We start from the raw sequence: 26427 nt of genomic DNA, 5'->3' as shown, positions 1-26427 counted from the left end.
TGTTCTTAGAGATCGTTAGTGTTAATTATGTTTTATATATCATCTCAATTACAAAATCATTGAAGCTTTTATTGAGCAATAAATATTTTAGGTTAGGTAGAGTTCAGGAAATAATGAATTATATTAGAATTTGCTTTTTAACGGTTTCAGGAAATCTCTATATGTGCCAACAAAGACAATAAGAAAGATGTTTTCACCAGACAGTCCTTTTACCTGCCTGCCCTTCTCCTTAAGCAAATGATTCAATAGGAATGATAGGAACAGGACAAAATTTACAAATAAACATCTGCCACTCTCTTACAAAACATGCAGTGAATTACAGTAGAGACAATAATGGTCATTACCAATGAGTGTCTGTTTGAACCTTTTAAATCTTCATTTATATGAAAAGGTTCTAAGTTAAAATAATAATTTGAGGGAAGGGTCTAAGTACAGCCAGATAACATCCCAAGAAGAACCTTGTGTTGAGTACGGATCATGCTGGCAAGATCACAATTTGAGGGAAGAGCTACAGGAAGAGCATGCTCAGAATAGCTCACTGGTTGCAGGGGGAGGATGAAACTCACCTAGAGTAGAGCAGTCCCAGCTACACAGCCAGGCACAGCCTGAGACACAGACAGAGCTCCCAACAGACTAGCTGATGCTTGAGTGAAGCCAGCCCAGAAAGACTGAACAATGCGGTTAAGCTGCGGAGAGCCATCTGCAGAATATTTGAGCAAGAGTGTAGGTAATAACCCTTAACAAGGAGGAGTGGGCCACCTTTTGCAAGCTCAATAGGTTCAGAGGACTTTGTGGTTTCTTAATTTCGGTTGTATTGGTCAACTTATCTCCATTCATGTTCTGGATCCCATTTTTCTCCAAAAAAGTCCCTGATTTTGGTCAATAGTTTAACTTACCATGAGGCTCAGCTATTCTTACAATGAAATTGCACTCAGCTTTTAATTATTGATTAATCATGCTCAGCTTTGTTTTCATTTCTCTCCCATTGTTAAACAGGGTTTAACAATGTTCCCCCAATTCATTTTCCATGTAATTGCTATTTCCTCTACATGCCCCAAATATTTGATGCATGGTACCAGCTGGACATTTGTTTCTACCAGTGTAGACATCCTAGTATACTCTTGCTAAGGATTTTAACAATTGCACTGCCACCTTGTGCCCATTTTCAGCCAGGCAGAAAATAATTTAGTTCCAAAAATAGTTCCTGCTTTTCTTGGGTCACTTCTAAAATAGCTGGTCCAGGATGCATTCTTCAAAAAGCAGATCGTGAGCTACAGACTAATGTGAAGGAGGTTTATTAGGGTATGCTCTTGATATCAAGGCAATGAAAAGGATAAAAAAGAGGCAGGATTGAACTGAAGTTGAACTGATATAAAGTCTCAAGGGAGGTCTCAGCCAACTCTACAGAGAGTTTAGAGCTGGAGTAACTCTTAAAGTGCTGAGTTATCCTTCCACTGACCACAAATTGCATATAGTCCACCACAGAGAGGCAGGGACAGCAATCCTTGTAGGAGCTGACAGTTGAGTTTCCTGTAGGCAGCATTTGTGCAAGTAAATCCTTCATTCTTGGAAGACGAATCTTGGCTGTGCATCATAGAGTCCACAGCCATGGGATTACAACTAAGTATGTTATGAGAAAATGAAGACTTTATTCAAAGCCAAATACTTTCTGCCTGTTTAGTCTACAGTCTTTCAATTTAACAGAACTCTGAGTGGTGACACATTTTCCTGGGTATCTTGGGCCATATGGAACACTGAAAATATTCTTTTAAAAACTTTTTTGAATGTCTTTTTCTAATTGGAGAGCTTTATATGAAAGATACCATGACTTATGCATATTGTTGTTATTCAGTCTGCCTACACATACCTTGTAGCTCCATAAATGTCAGTGGGATGGCTATTGGCTGGTGATGCCACAGTCAGGCCTTCTACCCATTCTCTGTTGATTTTTACTTACTATAAAAGGCACCATGTTAAGGATAATGACCATCCTGTATATATTCTACTAGTATTTCCCTGACCACTTCATTTGCATGCAAACATCTACAATTTAAATTTTTTTAATAATATTTTAGAGGGAAAACATTCACAGCAAATGGATTGTTAGGTGCCTTAAATAAACCTTGCCAAAGGACGGCATCCACACAGAGATTAGATTACTTTTAGATTATATTTATTCAAAAATATTTCTTGTCTTCTGTCAGAGTTAATTTCTAGAGGATTGAGGCTCAGCACTCTTCAGGAATACTCCAGTGTTCTCAGAGCTTTTATTTTGAATCCAAACCACATCTGTATCTTATTTTTAATGTCTATGTAAGTTGCTTTTTGAAGATGAGATTTCATATTATTGTTAATGCCTGCAGATTTCGAAAATTTTACATTAGGTTTGGAAATCATCCTGCTCCTCAGAAATGTTTCCAGAGAGAGGGAAAAATGTATTGCATTTCTCTTTTGCTTCAACATCTGTGATTATCTTTTAAAGTTCATTTTCTTCAATTGCATAGTAACCAGTAGTCAGTAACTAACAAAACACAGCAGAGCAAGTATTCTTTCCTATCTTCCAGTTCTTTGAAAAATTAATGTGCCTTTAGAAATTGCTCTAGAGATGTTTGTAGAAAAATGTTAGTTTGGGGGGAATATGCCAGATACATACTTTGGTTGTACATTTGGGAAAGGGTGGCAGGTTTGCATTCTTCAGTTTTACTGCACTGTGGGAAAACCATTGTCCCAATTCCGAGAAAGTGTTGCCTAGAGCCCCAAATCTGTCACAAGGATTGATTGTGTAGAAGCTGCAAAAGACAATTCAGCACAATATTCTGGGAGACATAATGCTTTACAAGAATCACTGGAAGATCCAGTCTTGAATAAATAACGAAAAATCCCTTAAGTGCCAAACTCTACCATCACAGGCCCCTCTGGCATGGTATTTGGTCTATCATGGGCCCATCTTGATTGCTTTGTAAGAGAATTTTGTTCCTGGAAATATAGTTTTTTGCACCATACATTTATTACATATCCCTGTGATGTAAATTTTAAGTGAAAAATTAATTAGGAGTTATTTCAAAATAGTAATAGTAATATATTTAAAACACTAAACATCAAATGTGATTAATGTCTATTATGGGATGGACTGTGTCCTGTAAGATTTATATGCAGAAGCCCTAACCCACAGTACCTCAGAATGTGATACCCTTTGGAAATGGGATTTTTTAAAGAGGTAATTAGGATAAAATGAGCTCATTAGAGATGGTACTAACAACCAATTATGACTGGAATTATCATAGAAGAAAGTTGGGCTCAGACACATGGGAAGACCTGTGATGATACACGGAGAGGATGGCCTCTACTAGGCAAAGAGAGAGGTTCAGAACACACTAGCCCTGTTGACACTTTAATCTTGTTCTTCTAGCCTCCAGAATTGTGAGAAAGTAGATTTCTCTTGGTTTAGTTATTCACTCTGTTACAATTCCTAAAGCTTGCTATTTAGCTAGCAGAGTTGTCATAATTAGAGTGAACACATTGCTAAATAAAATGTTTTTGAATATTTAAAACATTTTTGAATTTTTGTAAAATCCTACATGTTGTTTAAAAAAGGTGATGCAACCAACAGTTATAATACCATTTCTGATTTAGAAGATTAAGAAAAATACTTTGCTATTTAAATAAATTAAACAGAAGAACAATGAATAGTTTCATTATTTCCCCTGATCTATACATTAGTTTATCTTAATACTAAGTTTTAATATAATTGAGTAAAGAACTGGGATGCTAAGATTTAAATGGGTAGAGTCCTAAGAGAGGAATTTTGTAAAGCAGTAGTCTCTTTTGTAAAAGGATCACTGATATTAAGAAACTACGCTTTAGGATGTTATGTCATGAATTTTCATAAATTATTTCTTCCAATATAGAAATATTTGTGTTACTTAGCATAAATGATTGTAGAAATAATTCTGTGCCACTAAGAATACATGAAGAGTAGAGCAAGGTGTAGTAATTTAATTTAAGTAAAAAAATTGCTGTTGTAGCCCCACGGTTTGCCATTTTCTTGGCAGACTTTCACGTATTCAATTATATTTGATAAAAATGAATGTTATGAACTGAATTGAATCCCTAAAAAACTTTTAAGTTGAAGCTTTAATACTCAATATGACTGTTTGGAAATAGGGCCTTTACGAGGTAATTAAAGCTAAATGAAATAATATGGGAGGTTTTATGGTTTAGATATGAGGTGTCTCCCAATAGCTCATGTATGAGACAATGCTTAGAATGTTTGGAGATGAATTATAGTATCAGAGTTTTAACCTAATCAGGGGATTCATCCACTGATGTGGATTAACTGAGTGGTAATTGAAGTCATGTAGGGTGTGGCTGGAGGAAGGTTACTGGGAGTGTGTCTTAGGGATTTATGTTTTGTCCCTGGTGAGCAAAGTTCTGTTTCCTGATGGCCATGTCCTGAGCTGCTTTCCTCCACCATGCCCTTCCACCATATGTTCTGCCTCACCTCAGTCCCTGAGCTATGGAGTCAGCCAACCCTGTGGCCCGAACCTCTGAATCCAGGAGCCAAAATAAAATTTCTATATTGTTCTTATCAGGTATGTTGGTTACAGCTATGCAAAAGTGACTAGAACAGGTGTTTCATAATCAAATACAAGTGGTGTCCTTTAAAGAAGAGGAAGAGACTAGGGTATGAATGCACAGATGAAAGAACATGTGAGAAGATAGCCACCTGTGAGTCCAGAAATTGGCCTCAGGGATAACTAACTCTGCCTCCACCTTGACCTTGGACGTTACAGAGGTTACAGAGCCATGATGAAATACTCCTTTTTACCCATTCTGTAGTGTTTTGTTATGACAGCCTTAGTGAACTAATACAATGTAGATCTTAGACCTCTGTTGAGAATATTCTAAATCACAAGAAGGAATTTATTATACTCTCTAAAATGAAAGAGTTTTCAACACAGCATTTTGGTTTCATATTTATAGAAAGTAAACCATTTGTGTTTACATAGGAGAATATGGGATAGGGTCTGTTTCATACATGTATACTTCAAATTTATACAAAGCCATACATTTATATTCATGCAGGTTTTTTTTTTTTTAATTTTCCTGTTAGAATCATCAGATGTATTTGAGGAAAGGCAAAATCAGCAGATAATTTGGGAGCCAGATTTTTAAAAGAATGTTTTGTAAGAAAAAAACAACATTCATCAAATATGATTTTTAAACATTTGACAAATGGTAGTGATATAATTTTATACTAATTTATACCATAGAGTTAGCAATAACATTGTTATATGCATAATTTATTTGAGTAAATTCTGAAAGCTTTTTAGTGTAGTTGATTTCTGAGTATGAACTCCATATTATTCTGGGGGAAAACATTTTTCTTTGTTTATAGACACATTCTTTGATACTTTAATAGATGCAGTTATTTAAAGAACTATAACAACCCTTTTTAAAATATAGAGCACAAAAGAGAATGAAAATTTTGGATTTCCTATTAACGTCATGGCTTTGGTTTAGTATTTTATTTTTTCCAAGATTGTTTATACGTGTGTGGGGAGGATGTAAATCCCTGCCCCAAGACAAATATTTTTTAAATGTCAGAGGAAAACATAATACTTAGAATGATAGCATGTATCATGGAAAAAAAGTCACAGAAGTATCTTGGTTTGCACCCCAGGTGATTCAGTTTTATTTCAGCAGAAATTGTAGAGAAGGTAGAGGAATTGTGATAAATCTCAGCAGTATAAATTCTCACCCATGATATAACAGAGGAAATCAGAGTGATATACGAAAGTGGCATTTGAGAGGAAAACATAGCCATATTGTTTTATCTCTTCATTCCATTCAGAACAAACATAGAGTCAAATGAATTATGAAAAAAAAGTTATGAAGTGTAATACAAGAAATATTCCTTTGTGAAACATGAGATTTTGAATATTGCATTTACAACAAGTTTTCCAAAAGTCCATCCAGTCTTATTTCAGAACGCCAGTGTCTCTCTGAACCTGAGTGTGGATGGCAAAGGGCCAGTGCTGTTTCATTCCATGTCACTGTAGCACCTGTTCCTTTTAATCTGCTCTTCCACTGTCAGCTGTTCAGACTGGCCCTCCGAGCTGGAGAGCTGCGGCTGTGCTGTACACTCATGGCTTGGAGCGTCAAAACTTGTGTTTCCATTACTGTGGGTTGCCGCCACTGCTTCCCCATGCCAAGGATTAGCGTTCTTTCCAAATTCCCTTAAATACAAACAGGGCATGTTTTTCAGTTGATCCACAGAATCTATTAAATCACACTCAAAAATGTTGTCATTTTTCTTGGAAAAAGCAGTGATTTTCACAGTGTTAGAAAAGAAAAAGTGTAAATTCTTGTTATGAGAATGGTTGCCTTTAATATTTAAGAGATTTGCATCGGAAGAGACCCTTGAACTTTTCCCCTTTGCTGTTAAGCGCCTCTGCTGGCCTGGGGTGGGAGTAGACTGCATAGGACTGCCAGCAGTCTCTCTGTCAGTCTGTTTCTGGAGGGCCAGCGCGAGTACATTCCTTGAATATATCTTTTCAGATTCAAATATCCCAAGTAACTCAGAGATTCTAGACACATTTTCTACCTTTTTAATTTGGTATTCACTTGCAGTGTCATTCGACAGTGGTAATAGATTAGGAAATTCTAAAATAGATGTCTTCTGCCTGCAATTATTCAGATATGAGACTGCTACATAATTGTTATTATTATTCTTATTCAAATTCTCTTTGTGATTTTCCAGCACTACCTCATCATCAGTGTTAGCAACCTGTAAAACTTCTCCACTGTCAGGTTCATTAGTTTTTTCATTTTTCTCCTTTTCAGCCTTCTGCACAACCACATTATTGTTGTCATTGAGATCCATTTCACTTTTTCTCTTATTCCCTGCCTCTTCAACCTCATTCAGCTTATCTTGCACATTCTTATTTCCTTCCTTCTTCTCCTCTTTTCTTGCTTCATACATTTTCATTTCTTTGATTCCTGTACCATCCTCTGTCTGACACATGTGGGTGGACTGCAGATATGGCTGCAGGAGAGAAAGGTTATTTTGTTCTTGTCCCTTATTTTCCAGAGGTTTAGCATGTTCAATCAGTGATTCACCTCTAAATTCAGAGGATTCAGAGGCTGTCACCTCAGGTGGCCATTTAGGTTTACTCATTTTGAGCTCTTCCTCAAGGGGGAAGATTTTCTTCGGCATCTCCCGGGAAGGAGGCCAAATTATTTTCAATTTTCCTCTCTCCCCCAACTTTCTCAAATCATCCCTTTGCCATTCACCATTACCAGTATCTACATGTTTAGTCAGATCTCCAAGTATGAGGGTGTTTGCTGCAGTCATTTTACATATATTCGGTTCTTCACTGGGAATATAGTCCACTGAGCTGCTTTGAGTTTTGCAATTCCATAGGTCTTTATGCTGTTTGTGTCCAAAACCTTCGTCATAATTTCCTTTAGATTTAAAAAGTTGTTTAAAATGAGGTTTGCAATATATTTGTCCATGAAGTGATGCGTAATTTCCCAAACTGCCAAAAAGAGAAAAAAAAAACCCTTTAATGTTCTATATACTTACTGTAAATTCTTAGCAAATTAGAGAATTATTTATTTTAACAGTGAGCCAGAGACTTAGTAAAATTAATTTACTACCAATAGAAGTGACCCTATTAATTGAACACATAGCTATTAGATAACACTGATCACTGGTACCCCTCAAGATATATATATCCACAATTCTTAGAATTTGATGATGTATGTCAGGTTTGGGCATAATAGGTATTACAGTGAAATTCACATGCAGTTATTGAATGACAGTACCAAACCTGTGTTAACTTAATGATTTATGTGAGGGGTTATGATTCTTAATAAATATTGAAGAGTATACACACATGATGAATCAACTATGTGAACTTCTTTGCTACCTAGATTTTGAGTGAATTGGAAAGCTTGCCTATGCCATCTTTTTAATCAGGTCTCTTTAGGGAGATAAACAAATAGAATGCTTGATAAAATTAGAATTGAATTTACTTTGAGGCAACAGCATGGTTTTGACTACCTCTGAACTTATACATAAAAGCAGATACGTAAACTAGATAGAAAAATCTTACACTCATGGATAACATTCAAAACAAAACTAAGTGACAATTTATTTATTTTATTTTTTTTTTTTGAGAGAGAGAGAGAGAGAGTGAGTTTTAATATTTATTTTTTGGTTTTCGGCAGACACAACATCTTTGTTTATACGTGGTGCTGAGGATCGAACCCGGGCTGCACGCATGCCAGGCGAGTGTGCTACTGCTTGAGCCACATCCCCAGCCCCTAAGTGACAATTTAGGGGCTTTGGATTAATCACCCTTAGGCAGGAGACCAGCATGATAGTCTCATCTATATGGGTGACAGCAGAGGGGTGAGGAAGGAGTTCAAAGGCCTGAAAATATGAGACCACAAAGTATTTCTTGGAAAGTGACACAGTCAATGAGAGAATCACAGCTGAAACTGGGAGCCAGTGGCTACCAGGGCCCTGTGATAAGAAAGACTGAAGAGATTAGTGTAGCCAAACCCTCAAAACTGACCACTAGGATCCACTTTTAGAACAGAACCTCAAACTGAGAAAGATAATACAGGAGTGAGATCAAAACTGAGTGGGATAATGACAACAGATATGAAAGGGAAGGTTTGGACCAAGATCCGGAGAGGAAACAAGGCAGGAAAGTCCAGAAGCCTAGATACCTAGAAGTAGTGGAGTAGAGCTGGAAAAGCTGTACTGAATTTCATCTCCTTCTCAGAATGGAAAACTAAGTTCTCACAAAAATGAACCATAAAAATCTATTGAAGTAAAATTTTATGCAGTTATTATAAGAAAATAAAGTGGTAATGGGTATTACATTATTCCTACAGACAACAAAAACATGCCAGAAGAACATGTTCTAAAGAGAGATTTAAAAAAATTAACCTAGGGCTGGGGATGTGGCTCAAGTGGTAGCGCGCTTGCCTGGCATGCGTGCGGCCCAGGTTCGATCCTCAGCACCACATACAAACAAAGATATTGTGTCCGCCGATAACTAAAAAAATAAATATTAAAATTCTCTCTCTCTCTCTCCCCCTCTCTCTCTCTTTTAAAAAAAAATTAACCTAGTATTTCAAAATGATCTAAAAGACGTTAAGATAGTGATAAAAGACCTGAAAGAACAGCATACATCAGAATTAGAAAAACTCATAAATGATGTAAGAAATCAGAAAAACAATAGAAATTAGGAAAATCAATAGAAGATTTAAAAAAAAAAATCTCAGCAATAAAAACCAAAGAATTAGTGCTGGGGTTGTGACTCAGTGGTAGAGTGCTTATCTTGCATATGTGAGGCACTGGATTTAATCCTCAGCACCACATAAAAAGTAAATAAACAAAATAAAGTTATATATATATATACAAGAACAGCATAGTNTATATATATATATATATATATATATATATATATATATATATATATATATGATAGAAGACAAAGACAAATAGACATAACAGAAAGTTATTTGAGAAATATGAGAGTAAATGGTGAAATTTTCATTACTCAAAAAGAATAAAGAAAGAGATTTAAAAAAAAAGGATTTCAGAGAAGGAGACAAATATAAAAAAATATTGCTAATGTAAGAATGAGGATGTAGCTCAGTGGTATCAGTGGTAGATTGCCTAGCATGTAGAATGTCCTGGATTCAATCCCTAGCACTGGAAAAAAAAATGTAGCCAATATATACATAATGGGAATTCCTTCAGAAGAAAGCTAAAGTAACTTTCTTGATATAGAAAAGTATGTAATGATATTTTGAAAGAGCACATTAGGTAATTAACACTATTGACCCAGAATGACCAAATTATTTTAGTAAAATTACTGAACTTTAAATAAAAATGGAAAGTACTTTGTATCTTAAAAAGAAGACTATGTCTTATAAGGAAAAGACAATTATATTGTTATCAGACTATTCTACCACTTTATGCCAGAAAAAAATGAGAAAAATGCAATTAAGATACTCAATGAAAGTAATTCTAAGTCAAGCATTTAATTTCAACAAAACTAGCTTTCCACTGTAAAGATCACAAATTGCTATCAGTAGATAAAAACAAAGGGAAACTGTTTCCATGAGCCTTTTCTGAAGACATGGCTAGAAAACAAGCTTGAGTAACCAGAATAATTATAGAAATATCAACATCAGGATTGCTAGTAGGCATCAATATCCTCTTACTATCCAAGAGAAAGTAAGGGCAATGAGGGAAATAATATGGTATGTAGTGGCTGTGTGATTGGACACTGTACTACAACACTATAACAAAAAATGAGGAGTGGGTAAATGAGAAAATCAATTGTAATTTAAAAAAAAATATTTGGAGTGTTAGTATATTTTTTTTTTCTTATTCTAAGAGTGCCATACAAATGAATATGGAATAACTTAATTCTGTAGTCTCCATTGTCTTTGAGATCTAGGAGTCCTGAAGTGGAAGAAAGGAGATACAGAGGTAGTGGAGAAGAGGCCAAGTAGACAGTACAATTTTGAATTTGATTTAGAAATATCACTATATATTTTTATATATGGTATACATAAGTATTTACTAGCTCTTTCCACTAAAAGAGTTGTTTAGAAATAATGACTAACCCAATAGAATGAGCATCAAGATTGTTATCCTATACTAACATTTCTCATTAAAATAAGCAAGAAGTGATTATTAAAGAGGATGCTATTTACTCATGGGAGAGAGTGAGTGAGTGAGCAGATTGTGTTCAGGACAGAGCACATGACAGGGGATACTTGAGTGGCTGGCAAACCTATATATCTTGACCTTGATAGTGATTACAAAGTGTTCACTTATAACAAATTACTAACCACAGATTTATGTGAATTTTTACATCTTTTTTTTGTAAAATGTATATTTTTATATTTCAATGTATATTTTAGTCATTGACTCAATATTTTTGAGTCTTTATAATGTCAACTTTTACTAGATGTTGGGAAGACAAACTTTATACAGCTGGCTTTGGAGGGTGATTACATTAGCTTGTGTCAAGTGTGAAGGAGATGTTGTATCAGCTAATGGGAAGCTTACTTCACCATCCATGAGGTCAAGTCAAGCTTCATAGATGATATAGTCTTGGTTAAGGTCTGAAGAATGTGTGAACATTAATTAGCCTGGTAGAGAGCCAGAGCAGGTGTGTGGGAAACTTCCTGTAGGAAGTGGGAATGACAATTTGGGGGAAATGAAAGAAATTCAGTCTGTATCAAAGAACAATATGTAAATGGGACAAGTTCGGACAACAGATGTGTTAGAAAGAAGCAGGGCCAGATTCTGAATAGCTTTATAGTGATGTTTCAATGTTAGATTTTTTTTTTTGGATGGGGAAACCATTATATGTTTTAAATAATGAAGTGACATCAGATTTGCACTTTACTATACCATGAGACATGGAATGAGTTGTTGTTGGTGGTGGTAAGAAATGTTGAAGACAGGAAGATCAAATGCTTGTATTAGTCCAGGTGAGAGAGGACATTCACTGAAAGAATAACTAGGCTATGGGGATGGAGAAAAGTATACAGCTCAAGAGATGCTTTTGAGAAAGCAATTGATGATGGCTTGAATGTGGCAAATGAGATAGGAAGGAGTAAAAAATAATTTTGTGTACTGATTACTGAATTAATATTAATGTCATTTACTAATATAGTGGCATACAGATCAGACCATAGAGTCTAAGAAGGATTTTGGTAGAAAAAAGTAGGTCTTATTCAGTTTGCTGTTCTTGTGGAGAAATACCCTAATCATTGAGATAGAAGCATATGAAGCATAGAGGAGAGATCTGGACTAATGGTATAAATTTCAGAACCATTACCACATGGATGGATCATCACTTAAGTGATGGGAATGGATGTGATTCACCAGAAACAATAGTAACAGTGAGAAGAGCAAATTCCCATAATAGATTTCTGAAGAACTCTAACATACTGTTGATAGACAAAGAGTGAGTCACCCACACATGTGGCTGAGAAGGAACACTCAGGAAGTAGGGGTAAAACCATTATACTGTGTTGTCATGGAAGCCAAAGGGAAAGAACATTGCAATGAAGGTGTTTGACATTGTCAATTAAAGTCAGGAAAGCTATAATCTGAGAGATGCACATTAGATTCAGCAAAATAAACTCCATTTTAGCATCTTAAATGAAAGTCTTAACAAATGTCACATTCATTTAACTGCATTAACTTCAAGAGTTTTAGAAAATGAGTGCATTTGTAACTGTGTCAATAAGGCACTCTATTGCTACAGAGACTAAACAGAGATTTTCCCTGACCTGTCACTGCTATTATTCTAAATTCCATTTTTAAACTTATATAGTCTCGGTTAATCATATACAAACTCTAACCCACCATCTGTTTTGATATATAGAATTTTATTGGAACACAGCCAGGCTGATACAATTACAGATACACCTATTTATTCAGCAACCAGTGGCTGCTCTTGCCTTCCAATAAAATTTCAGTGGCATGAAAATAGTATGGTCTGAGAAGTGGAAAATATTTTCTATCAGGCCCTTTATAGGAAAAGTTTACTGATTCCTGATATAGAGTATAGATTTTAAAGTACTAACTTAAAAACATTGGCTTACACAGTAACTTTTGGTATTTTTTACCTGTGTGATTTCCACCTTTGAAAAAAAATATTCCTTCTGATTTGATTTGGAAGGCAAAATTCCAAAAGGAAATAGGTCACAGCCTACCTGAGCACTACATAAAGATCATGAGCACATTCCCTGAGGTGGTGGTGTTCACTGATGGCAGAAAGACCTGGAAAAATCTGCATTTTCCTAGAGACACATGTTATACGTGTACTACAGGTTTTTTGAATATCTGTGCCAAAGACCTCAAAGCATCTTACCTCAGTTTACTGCTGCAGTGGTGGCATCGGAAGCAGGCCTTATGAAAACTCTGCTTGTCTGCCACTAAGCACTCCATTGGATATACTGTCTTTTGACAAAGTATACATATTTCCTTGTCTTGGAGCAGCAGCTTCTAAAAATAAAAATGTATAAAGGCTTAAATAGTATTACCTTCAATCAACTGTAGAAACATAACAAAATGCACAACAACATATGTGTTGGCCATGCAGTTAAGGTGGAAAACTATAAGACTTATCTTTATGTTGCTTCTGAACATAGTGTATGCTATTAACAGGTTATAAGCTTCGGTACACTGAGCAACATCACTCTAATTCCTGCACTATTAATATGGGATGCAAATTGACTTCTATTATTTAAACACACTTATGTAAATAAAGTGTTTATTAACTTGAATATATTAGATATTTGTAGTAAGCAGGCATGGGAGCCCTGAGAAAAGTTATCATTGCAGATAACTGAGCTTTCCATACATACAGAAGTTGATATCTAACTTGATCTGAAGTTTTTATTTTATTTTATTTGTGTGTGTGTGTGTGTGTATGTGTGTTTGTGTTAGTTACTGGGGATTGAACCCTGGGGTGCTCTACCACTAAGCTACACCTCCAGCCCTTTTTTTTTTTTTATTTTGGAACACAGTCTTGCTAAATTACTAAGTCTGGCCTTGAACTTGTGAACCTCCTGCTTCAGCCTACCCTTTTGCTGGGATTATAGCTGAGCACGACTTTGAGCATGGTTCAAAGTTTTTATTTTTTAAAGCATTCTGTATAGATCTCTAAAAATACATACATATTTTTAAAGCCAAGGACACTGTACAGTATTTGAATATTTTTTTTAACAATTTGGTGTTGACTATGACACCAACTCTTAACTGTATCATAGTGACACTTGAATTATTGAAATGCTCAGGGACATTTGTTCTTTACCTAAATGATTTTAGATTTTAGTGCTTTTTGGATTTTATGTCTACTTTTTGAAATTTTCCTACTTCTCTTACTCATTTCCTTCAGTCACTTTCTGCAACTTTCATGCAAATGTTAATCCTTATAAATAATATGATTACAGTACTAACTGGTGTTCATATAAGACGCAGAAATTTTATTTTAGTGTTGCTTTTAATTCTCACAACAATCCTATGAGAGTAAGTTTTCACACTAGCTACATATAAGAGCAAATAGGCTCAAGTTCCTTTATACAAAACAATGAAAAATAAACACTTTAGCACTTAGATGCTCAATCTGAGCTACTGAGAGGACTCTTATGCCTACTTGGTTGTGGTAGAGACAGATTTCTAGATTCAACACTAGTTTTCTTACATTTACTGTGCTTTTGAGCTGTATTATCAGAAATTGAGCATTTTGGCTTAATTATGCCAGAAGCAAGCAAATTAAGAAACCATATTAGCCTGATGAACTAGACACATATGTTGCAAATATGATAGAGGCATAATTATATATAATAGTTTCAACAATTCTTATGTTTAAGCTTGCCATTTTTTAAAATCAATCTCTCCAAAGGATAGACTACATTAATGATGCACATTAATTATGTGAAATCGTTTTATCATGAAACCTCATTTACTGTGAAAAGTAGGGAAACTATAATGAAATGAGCTGCTCTCTGATGTTAGAAAACATGCATTAAGTTCATATGATTTAAATTTTCCTGATTCCAAATGTAATCAATTTTAAAGAATGTATTGTTCATGCTCATCTGTGAAAGAGATCAATTGAGCTATCATTTGGAGCAAATTTTCAGAAAGGCGAAAAAGCAGTTATAGAAAAATATGGCATCACAGAAAGCTAACTCTTTCAAGTACAATAACAATAATTAAATAATTAAAAGGTCTAATTTCACACCTCCACTTTTATTAGAGTTATAGATTCAGGAAAATCCTTAATGTCCATGTGAAGAGTCTAAAGTCTCCTGGATGATTACCAGCCTATTTCAAATTCATTGTAAAGACCACTTAAGTATGCTATTAAAGATTCATCAGTTCAACATTAGTCCAAAGGATGCTTTCTAATATAATTTAAAACAATTGAATAAAATAATGTTAGGTAAGAAATTTTAACAATGCCCTTTGATCTGTAATTAACAAATATACAGCTATAGTAATACAATCACAATAATGATTATTATTGTATCTATGACTTTATACAAAGCCTTATTTACCTTGACAAATATAGATTTCAGTAATCGATACATTTCTTATTTTCACACAGTGCAGGTGCATCACACTAGATTGTTTTGTAAACAAAAATTAGTAAAAAAGCCATCATACTAAGGAAGACTGAAGCGTACAGTGAAAGCTGTTAGTTTTAGGTTCTATTATTTGGTTATTGCTCTTTTAACTTTAAACCATGTTGGCTTTGGAACATGTGCCTTTAAAGAGGTTAATTTTTGTTCACACTTTTCAAGCTCATTTACCACTTATAAATGCAGATCCCTCCTGGAAGGTGGTCTCAGTTGCAGAAGCATCTGATGTTGCATATCCCAGACTTTGAAAAACTCTTTCACTCTCCTGCCATGTTTTTTGAAAATTCCTCCTGAGTTCTTTAGGTGAATCAGAGATGTCTAAAATATGACCGGCGATAACATCTTCATAGGTTGGTGGGGCATGCTTGAAGCCAAAGCCAGATTTGCCAGCTTCTGAGCTATGTGAAGATGAAGCTGTCACCTTTGACCCAACAGCTTGACTCTCAAATGCATCCATGCCTGAGAAATGTTCGCTTATAGACCTTGTTTCAGAGCGTACTTTGGGCTGCTTAACAGAAATTTTTTCTTGGAACTCTATGGGATATTTGTAAGAAAAGTCTGCAAAATTAGTGTTTCCTAAAGATGTTGATCCAAATTCCTCCTTACAAAATGTACTACTCTCTTGTTTTATATTATGGCTTGCTTCTCCATTTGCATAAACTCTTCTATCTGACTTGGCTTCAAAAATTGGGCCATCTTCAAATTCCCTGAACCACCTGTTTATTTCATTTTCATGGTCCTTCACAAAATTTTCAGCCATTTGAACGGTTCGATTGGCTGCTTCATATCTCTGTGTGAGCTCTGACCCGCATGGCACTTCTACCTTACGGATGATTTCAACTGCATCATAACTCTCGGTGTCCGGCCCTATGCCATTGATGGAATTCACTCCATCTTTATGAACATATGTCGCCCTTTTCTCCACTTTCCTAACTTCCTCTTGAGCTTCCATGGATTCTCTGAAGGAACCACCGCCAGCATGATTCACATGCACAGGTATTGTGATCGTCGGTGGAGAGCCTCTGTCACGACTTTCTATCTTTATTTGACGACGGAGTGTTGCTGGGGACCTGATGATTTCAGTCCTCTTCTCTACAATTGGAACCGGGGTTGCTGGAGGACACGGAACGGTTCCTCTGGATAACTTTGCCGTCGTGTCTTTGAGTTTGACAAGTTGTTCAGAGCGACTCCTGGGTGGAGAAGGGGAGGTATTTGCTCTGCGAATTCCAGATGATTGTGGCATTGGCCCTCTTGGTGGGGGCTCAACACAACTGTCCTTTTTAGGGGACTGAGAAAGCTCATCCTTAGCTGAGGTTTCTGTTCTTCGGGCAGTAGATTCAATTGTTATAAAAGTAGGGGACGGTGGACGAGTTTTTAAAGAGGGAGGAGAGATCTTGCTGTCATCCAGCTTAATTTCCTCATGGGTTTTTGTGTGATTACGAATAGTAGCTTCCTGATGAGTTGCTTCTTGGTGGTGCAGTATTTTTTCTTCTACGATTTTATTTTCTTTTTGTTCCATGTTTTTATTATAGCTGGCTTTAATATTAGATGCTTTTGAGGATGCTTCATTAAGACTGGTGGTCTTATTTCCTTGCGTTCCTGTTTTGGAGGTTATCATGGCTGTTTGAATTTTATTTTCACAGTACACAAGCATATCCTCGGCTTGAGTTTTAATATGTGCTATTTCTTCTTTGACTTTTTCGAAATTATTCTCCATGGCAATGTGAACTCCATATTCTCTTTTTTCTTCACTTATCAGCCATACTGGAATAATATTTAACAGTGTCTGAAACGTTTGAAGGCCACTTGTATTTGGCTCTGTTTCAAACTGTTTTATTCTAGACAAAATCTGTTGAAGTTCTTCACGTTTTCTCAAGAATTCCAATATATTTACAACACATTTTCCATTATCCTGCTGGGATTCTTTCACAGAGGAAAATGAAGATTTGTTCTGTGTAATCTCTTGCTTTGAATCTTTAGTATTGGAGGAGACGTGCTTCTGTTGGATGCCCTTGTCTCTGAGGCATATTTTTTCCTGCAGACTATCACATTGTTGGGACAATTTTTTATGTTCAACTGTACTTTCAGAAGTCTGTATTTGTGTTTGCTGAAAATTCTGAGTCTGTGAATCACAGTGTGCATCAATAATCTTCTGTTTGACTGCCTTTGGTGTTGACCTATTACTCAAATGTTCTTGTTTGCCTTCAACTATCAATCTCTCTTCTTTGGAACGCATCATTGATGCCCCCTGATTTTTTTCTTCAGTCTCTAGAAGCTTTCGTCTCACAGGTTCCCTAAATTCTCTTTGTTTCTCAGGAACAATCTTGGGCTTTCTTTCATGGTTTTTCTCTGAAAATCCTGTAGGCAATTGAATTGTCACTCTTTTCTCCTTTTTAGGTAATTGGTGATATTTTTCAGTCACAGATTGCTTATTACTGTACTCTGTACTTGCTTCAGTTTTCTCACTTTCCTGAAACTGCTGTTTGGTAATAGCTTGAACATCAACTTGAGAGTGCTTTAGGTGACTTTCATAGTTGACATCTGTTTCTTTCACCCTATGATCTACAGTGGGAAGTTTGATGGTTTTCACTTTGAAACTCGGGGAACCTGGTTTGCTTTGGGGCAAGTCCAACTGCTCCAGGCACTTCTGCTGTGTTTGCTGTGTAGTACATTCTTGGTGACTCTGGTTCATTTCACAAGTGGATTTAGATTGTGTAATATCCCTAGAGCTCTGTAAGACATCTTTTTTCACATTAGTCTCTTCTGAGGCTGCTTGCGCAGGCTGGAGCCTTGTGGCTGAGACTGTCACTGCTGATGCCATTGAAAGCTGATCATCAGAGCGTGTTCTTGCAACTTGAACATTACTTTGAGAGTCTGGGTTGGGTTGGGCCACAGGAAGCTTTGAATCCATTTTGGGTAGGGGGACGTCCTTATTTATTTTTCGTAAAAGTGTTTCCTTTTCCAGCTCTGACAGGTCTTGATTTTGACTTTCTGTTTTTACAATGTGGCAGTAAGACATCTCTTTTCTCTGTTTTTCAAGCTCTTCCCTTTGTTGCCTATATTTTTCTTCAGCAATCATTAAAGGTGTCTTAAATTTTCTCATATATGGTTTTGGACTTTGTTGTCCTGAACCTGAGGGAAATGAGTGGGATTTTATGAGAGGTGCCATCTGCTTTCCCTTGAGTGTGGAAGTTTCAGGAACTGTCTGTGAGAGAGACTTTACAGAGTCAATAGATAGCTGTTTCCTCTCATCAAGGCTCTTTCTGAATGTGTTCTGCTTTGTCTCTGTGTGTTCACTGCTAGCTGCAGTCTCTACTCTTTTCTGATGCTTTAAGGGAGTAGTTTTGCAGTCCATGTCTGACAAAGAATCTTCCACTTCAACTTTTGGGAAAAGCTGGTTCTTTGTATTTTCGATTATCTTGGGAAATTTGGGCTTGGGTAATGTAGGAGGTGGTGATTTTCCTTTTATGACTTTAGACTGAGAATGAGTTTGCTGAGGGCTCAAGACATCTTTTGGGGAATATTGTTGTATGAATGCTTCACTGTGCTTTTCTGGCACTGAGGAGGAAAGAAGATGGACTGGTTTTTGAGATGGAGCTGGAGGAGAGGGAGGTGGGAGAAATATTGATTGACATTCTTTTTCAGATTTCTCATCTGCTGGTGGTGGAGGAAGCGGGAGGCCTTGGAAGTTTTCAGATTCAGCCCTTATCTTCTCTGTGGACACTGAGGGAGGAAACTCATTTTTTTCAGGCAATAGTATTAAAGGAGGTGGAGGAGGAAGAGGAAATTCAATTTCAGATGATGCATTGGAAGGTGGAGGAGGAGGTGGAGATGGAGGTGGAAGGGAGCCTTCACTTTCTTTTACATTATTCTCAGGGTTAAAGTTGATTGGATTAAGGGACCTTTCCATTGCCATCTTTAAGTCTTTGGAAGTATTTGTCTTCATTAGAAAGTCCTGGCTTTCCATATAACTATCAGTTTTCTGCTTTTTGTCAGTTGCCTTGAATTTATTGTGGTTTTTGTCAGAGACTTTCACTCCCGTTATATTGGCTATGTCTTCATCTTTAGGCAAAGGCTGGAGGTTCATGCTATTTTTCTTTATATCCTTATTAGAATATTGCATTTCTTGCTTTAACACAGTTTGCTTCTGAAAGTCCCTTGTGACTTCATACATTTCTGCAATTTGCATGTTGCCTGGTTGCTGGGTGGGACCAGGTGTGGATCTTTGTGCCTCTGTGGGTATTTTAATGTTTTGGGTCTTTTTAGGACTCTTTGTGTGGAAAGCCTCAGTCTTCTGATGGTCATTCTTCAATTCACAGGTTTGAGTCCGTTGCTTCTCAAGTGATCCATCGGTTGATCGGGTGGAGTTGAGGACTTCATCCTTCTTCAGCTTGCTCACTGTCTCTGAATCTGTAGACTTTAGGTTTTCCTTCATTGACACAGTGGAAGTTAATTGTCTGCTCATGTACTTGTCACTGAGCTGCTGCTCTTTAATAGCATCAGTCTGGACACCCTTTCTGCTGCCTGTTTCCAACACATTTGTTATAGCTTGGTGGTGTGAATTAGATAGTCTTCTGAGGCTTTTCTCAAGAGCATCATTGTTTTGTTCACGATCTATAACGATCTTTACTGTGCCTTTTGGGGCCTTTGGGAGAGTAATCTCGGATCTTTCTTCTATTAAAGTCCCATGATATGATTCACCTCTCATTGTACTGAGAGTATCTGCCCTCCCTTGCCAGCCGGCTTTCGGCTCAAATGCTCCTGGCCTTGGCTGAAGAACACTTTTCTTGTCCTTCTGCATAGCCACCTGATGGATCTCTGTTTCCTGCCTTTCTGAGGATCCAACCATCCCAGCTTGGTTATCTTTTTTGATTATACTCTCTTTGTTGATTTCTTTAAAACCTCTCTGTGCTTCTTTCAAAGACCTCAGGGACTTTTCTAGGTCATCTCGAATAAGCTCCTTTTTCAGGATTTCTGTCCTTGTGTTAGTAGCCTTTTCGAGGCACTCAATAGCTTGCTCAATATTACCCGGGATGGCACTTGGCTGTTGAGATTCTTTCCATCGGTGGCTTGACTCCTGAAGTGACCTGAGTGTGGCTAGCATGTCACCTTTTATAGTTTCTTCTGTTTTGGTCACTGCTTTCTCTTTGATGGCCTGGCTGAGGGAATTCAGGGTTGATTTCAAATCTTCTTTTGCAATTCCTTCTTTGTGAGTCTCATAAGAGGAACTCTGAGGCTCTGCCATAAACACTTTAATGGTATTGTGCACGTCTCCTGGAACGATGTCAGCTTCACTAACAGTGCGTTCCACCTGAGACTGCCTTCTCTTTAGTAACAGTTTTGTGCCCTCAACGTCACCACCGATTATTTCCTTCTCTACTGGATTTGTAGCCATTAGTGTTTCATCAGACCCTGCCTGGAGTTGTTTGAGATAATCCAAAGCTCCGGTTTCTATGCATGTGGTAAAAAACTGAACATTTCCTCTCTCAGAAGCATCAATTTTAGCCCTTTCGGATATTTTACTATTTGATGAGGAAGACAACAGATTATGGATGGTATGCCTCACATCACCTCCTATGACTTCCTCACGCTGGATTGTGTCACTGGCATTTTCATGAAGAAGACAATAGATCGTCATGTTGACATCTCCTCTTTCATCTTCCTGAATTAAAATGCCTCTCTTCGCAGGTCTTTCCTCTGACAACAGGTTTTTTATCGCTTGCTGTACATCACCTCTCACTATCTCTTCCTTTTCAGCATGAAATTCAGTTGATCTGTTTAATAATTGAGTTTTAGTGAAATTGACATTTCCCTTCTCCTCTTCACTAACGCAGATCTCTCTTTTGGTACAGTCTCTTTTGGAAAGTAAATTCATCATTATACTACTGAGATCCACCCTGATGATTTCTTCTTTCTGTATCTCGGGTGATGATTGGTTCATTAGCTTGTATTTTGCCATCCGGACATCTCCCACTTCATCCGCTTCAATGATAATTCCAGGAGCCTCGATAACTTTTTGAGAGTAGAGATCTCTCAAGGTTTCTTTAATGCTCTTGCCAATAATTTCTACCTTTTCTATTCGATTTTCATTAAACTCATGAAGGGGTGTTGTTTCAAAGAGCCATGTAGTTGTCTTGACATCAGAAGGAGGGATTTCTTCCTTGGTCATTTTGGTAGGGCTTTCATCTGCCTCCTTAATAGAATCCAAAGTTTGATTTTCAAAGAGCCACACTGCCTGCTTAACATCACCTTTCTGCACATCTTCCTGGGTGACTGTCTTGATATTTTCATATTCTGACCCTTCTCCTCTTAGCTCGTCTATTGTGTGAGTTTCAAATAGCCAAGTGGATGTTTTCACATTGCCCTTTTGTATTTCATTGACGCTCACTGTCCTTATGTAATTGCTCTTCCCAGTATTTTCAGACTCAAAGAACTGCTTACTCGTCTTCACATTGCCACCCTGAATGCAGTCAACAGTGGGTACAACATTATGTGCCTCTTCTGAAATCTGGTCCAGTGGCTGGGTTTCAAATCTGTATCTGACCGAACTAACATCTCCCTTGTGAATGTCTTCTTGTGTGACCGATTTAATAACATACACAGTTTGTGATTCATTAATTGAGTCTAATGGTCTTGTTTCGAAAAGCCACCTTGTTCCTCGTACATCTCCATGAATCACTTCTTCCTTTTTAACTGTTGTCACTTCATGATAATAACCTTCTCGATCCTGAATTGCATACAGAGGCTGGGTTTCAAAGAGCATTCTGTAGTTTTTTACATCACCCTTTATTACTTCTTCAGTAATTGTCTTCTTGGTGCTGGTAAAGTCAGATTCCTCTTTAATCTCATCTAAAGAAAAAGTCTCAAAAATGAAGCACCCTTTTCTTACATCCCCACCTTGTATGTCTGTCACTGTCTTAACTGATCCACTGTCTTCTTGGCTTGCTTTTATCCTATCAATTGGTTGGTTTTCAAATAGCCACCTACAGTTTAAGACATTGCCTTTCTGAATATCTTCACTTTTTAGGGTTTTGATTTTTTTCAAAACTTCCTCCGAACTGGAACTTATAGAATCTAAGGATTGTTTTTCAAATTTATACCTCATGCTGGAGACATCCCCAGCTTGGATCTCCATTTCCATGTGCTTGCTTTCTTTGCCCTCCTCTCCTTGTATGTTATCCAGATTTTCTGTCTCAAAAAGAAAACATGCGGTCCGAACATCCCCACCTTGGATCTCCTCCTGTTTGACAGTCTGTAACTTGACTGTTGTTTCAGAGTCATCTCTTATGGCATCAAGTGGCTGGGTTTCAAAGAGCCAAGTACAGGTTTTGACATCTCCCTTATGAATTTCTTCACTCTCAGTCACTGATGAAACCTTTTCATAAAGGGACTCCATTGGCTGGGTTTCAAATAGCCATTTACAGGTTTTGACATCACCTTTAACAATCTCTGTAGTTTGTTCAGTTTTACTTTCTGTTTCTTCCACATGACTAAAATATTTAATGGAATCAAGAGGTTGGGTTTCAAACAACCATTTAGCAGATTTCACACTTCCAGCCTGTATTTCTTGAGCAGATATTCCTCTAATTATCTGAAATTTGTGAAGACTTTCATCAAACTGGTCAATGGGCCTTGTTTCAAAAAGCCATCGACAGCTTCTTACGTCACCTCTTAGGATTTCTTCTTGCTGGACTGTCTTTACTTGATGGTATTTTCCAAGGTGATCTTGAATAGCATACAGTGGTGTTGTCTCAAAAAGAGATTTATTTAACTCCACGGCACCCCTTGTGATGCCTTCCACTTCTATTTTATGTGATGCATCAAATTTGATTAGATTATTTGATTCAAAGATGTGCGTGTAATTCCTGACATCTCCTCTGTCGACTTCTTCAAGCTTCACAGTTCGTGTGTACTCTTTTTTACCTTCTCGTATCTCTTCCAGTGGTTGGTTTTCAAAAATCCATTTCTGGTGCCTGACATCACCTTTTTCTTCTTCAGAGGCAGTGATTTTTTGAAGCTTTCCGACATCAGGACTGTCTTTTAAGGCCTCCATTGGAAGCGTTTCAAATAGGTGCTTGGTGGTCTGTACATTGCCCCCTATGATCTCTTCAGGTGACACAGGATCTGCATCAGGAACTTCTTTTAGAATGTCTAATGGCTGCGTTTCAAACATCCAACACTTTTTGGACACATCTGTGCCTATTATTGTTTCCTTTTCAGTGACGACCTCTTCTAACTCTTCTTTGATTTTTTCCAAAGGTTGGGTTTCAAATAACCACTTGGCCCTACTCACTCCGCCTTTGACATTTTCCTCCATGGATATTCCCCTGACAACTTTAATTTCGGTGATATCCTTGTTGATTGTGTCTAAGCGCTGTGTTTCAAACATCCAACGTGCTGTTCTCACATCCCCCTTTTCTACATCTTCTCTGTGAACGGTTTTAATTTCTAGCATTTGACCTGAACCATCTCTAATAACATATAATGGTTGAGTTTCAAAACATTTTATACTTCTCTTAACATTTCCCTTAATTTCTTTGAGCTCAGATCTGAGTTGCAGTAAGTTAGCCTCATCCACTGAATGAAGCTGCCCAAGTTGATCCAGATGTTGAGTCTCAAACATGTATCTCACAGTCTTGACATCTCCCCCGGTTATGTCCTTAATAACCGCTAATGCCGATTCATCTTGACTTTGATGCATTTTATTCATCGAGTCTAATGGCCTTGTTTCAAACATCCACCGGGCTGTGTGGACATCTCCTCTGGCTAGCTCAGGCACTTTCTTGACATTTACATCAGTGACAGAAGAATGAACCCCTAGTGTATCCATGGGTTGGGTTTCAAACATCCATGTGGTATACTTCACATCACCACCAGCAATAATTTCTTGATCAGTGATGCCCTTGGAAGTGTTACCTCCATCTGGAGAGCCATGGTTGATAGAATCTAATGGTTGATTCTCAAAGATCCATCTCATGGACTGCACCTCCCCTTTCAGGATTTCATCCCATTCCAAGCACTCTCTTTCTGAGTTCAGATCTTTTTGAGAACTCTCATTTGTATTTTCAAAAACATACCGAGCATGCTGCACATCTGCTGAAACTGAGCTCCCTGAGTTTACTTGACTTCTAGTAACAATCTCAGAAACCTCACTGATATAATCTTTTTCTAAATTTTTCCTTAACTCAGGATGGATATGTTTATATAAGCGGTTTAATTCATACAAATTTCTTTGCTTAGAATATAAATCTTTGGGGATTGGTAGTCTCTTAGGAGGGCTGGAGACTTCAGGGGACTGGGAAAATGCTGTCACATCTATTGGAGTTTGAAGTACATCAGGTGGTGGAGGAGGAAATTCTTCCATCATTCCCGAAGGAGTGGCATTAACTTGTGCCAGAGTTGAGGAAGTGATACTGTGATCACTATATCTTGAAGCAGACGTTTCCTTCCTTTGGCTAGTTGAAGTGTAAGAAGAGGAAGAGGAACCCACAACAGATGATGGCTTTATAGAGTCTTCATATTTATAATCAATCTTTAGGGGAGAGAAAAACAAAACTTATAAAGAGTGGAGGCTCCCTCAGTGCTGACATTCACCCATCTGCAACCAGGACTCTGCTGTGACATCTCCACAAGAAAAAATGGTGATCTACTCCACTTAAAGACACCCTTAGGAGTGATATTCAGTGCCTGTTACTATCGATCCTAGAATATGCTTTTACTTAGAAAGCTTCATTCTCCCCACCCGCTGTATCAATAATCAAGTATTTTAATATTTACATATATTCTTGATTTTTCACCCTCTATTTAATGTGCTATGCAGAGCAATCCACAGGGAAATAGTAAAAGTCTTGAAGTACTTTTGAGAGTAGTTTTTGTTTTCCTTGGAATTTTAAACAGAAGAGAGTAAGCATCTGACATTTAAAATTGACTTAATTACTTTACCTGCTCTTAGTTATAGACTTTAGAGCCTTATGTAATTTTTCTTCCCTCATTTACTGTACTGGGAAAAGTTTTTACTCTGCCTCTTTTCTTGTGTAGATCAGTATTCTTCTTCTGGGACAGAATAAGTGCTACCTAGTTCAAGGTTGTTGTTTTTGAAAAACACCTTAAAAATCCAATAACTTGAAAAATTTATGCACTTAAATCTGATTTTACATTTTAAGTATTTCCATGTAGAGAAATTACCTTACCTTCCTCTGCTTGGCAGGGGTTGTTGTCTCTTTGTCAGAATAAAGGACCTTTTCCTGGGCAGATTTTTCAAATTGCTCTTTTAGAAACTTAGTTGAAACCTTAGGAACTTCTTCATCCTCAGGTGTATCAATAACTACAAACAGACAAGAACATTAGGGATATTATATAATGAATAAGATTATATTAAAGAAAAAATTATAATGCTATGGGAAACATCACAATGTAAGATAAATAAAAAGATTCAAGGGATACATTTATGCATATGCCATTGATTTGTTATATAATTTAGAAATATAGCAAGAAATATAGGAAGAAAATACAGGAAGAAAGATGTTGGTAATTATATTTGGAAAGGATCATTTGGAAAGGATCTTGATCATTTCTTCTAATTTCCTGACTGCTATGGATTACCTCCTGAAAATAAGCAAGCAAACAAATTTCCAAATATTTTTCAATAAGGTTTCACTTCTCTTCTTAGAAAAAAAATAGTAAAAGTTACAAAACAAAAGAAAGAAGAGCAGAAGTTTTCTTTTTTTTTTTTAAACTGAAAACCAAATTACAGATAGCCAAGCCATTGAAGTAATGTTTGGGTCACTGTTAGATTAAATTTCACTTTCACTTCTTCTGGATTGTAAAAGTCTTTCCCCTAATATATGCTGAAAAACTGTACTTTTCTTACATGAATAAAATTGTTCTAATCTCCTATTTGTTCATTATAGGACTAGGCTTAGTAGTACTTAAATTTGTCACTAAGAGGAACATATCACAGACAATTCTATTATCAGGGAACTTGATAGGCATCAAGTTGAATTCTAGATCTCAGAGGTAAAAAATAGAATTCAGAAGTGACTATCTTGTCACCTTTTGACTTTAAGGATGAACCTTAAAGTTCAGGGGTAATGAGCAGTGAACTATTTTAAAAACATATTGCATCTATTACTACAGGCAAAATCTAATTATGTAGAAACACTACCCTGCCCACTTTAACATCATGAGTCACAGTTACTAAAGTTACTCAGTAGGGAGAACTGG

At 36.9% G+C, this 26427-nt stretch overlaps 1 protein-coding gene across 2 annotated transcripts in view; it reads right to left on the bottom strand.

Annotated features, from left to right (window-relative positions):
- Positions 1-5667: 5667 nt before the first annotated feature.
- Positions 5668-26427, bottom strand: part of LOC107136897 (xin actin-binding repeat-containing protein 2-like) — a 74069-nt gene continuing 53309 nt past the window's right edge. Inside the window, exons 6-9 of one of the 2 annotated variants that reach the window (XM_015479271.2) lie at positions 25395-25528; positions 15376-24736; positions 12927-13044; positions 5668-7541 (exon numbers count right to left, since the gene is read on the bottom strand). In XM_015479271.2, coding sequence (XP_015334757.1) covers positions 6044-7541; positions 12927-13044; positions 15376-24736; positions 25395-25528 — 11111 coding nt within the window. In that variant the 3' untranslated portion in view covers positions 5668-6043. Of the gene's footprint in view, positions 7542-12926; positions 13061-15375; positions 24737-25394; positions 25529-26427 lie in introns of both variants that reach the window. The other variant, XM_015479270.2, reaches the window with a different exon arrangement.

This window comes from Marmota marmota, unplaced genomic scaffold, assembly GCF_001458135.2.
Source record: "Marmota marmota marmota unplaced genomic scaffold, marMar, whole genome shotgun sequence".
NCBI lineage: Eukaryota > Metazoa > Chordata > Mammalia > Rodentia > Sciuridae > Marmota > Marmota marmota.
Note: the sequence above shows the minus strand (reverse complement) of the source record. Positions and strands in the feature narration are given on the sequence as shown.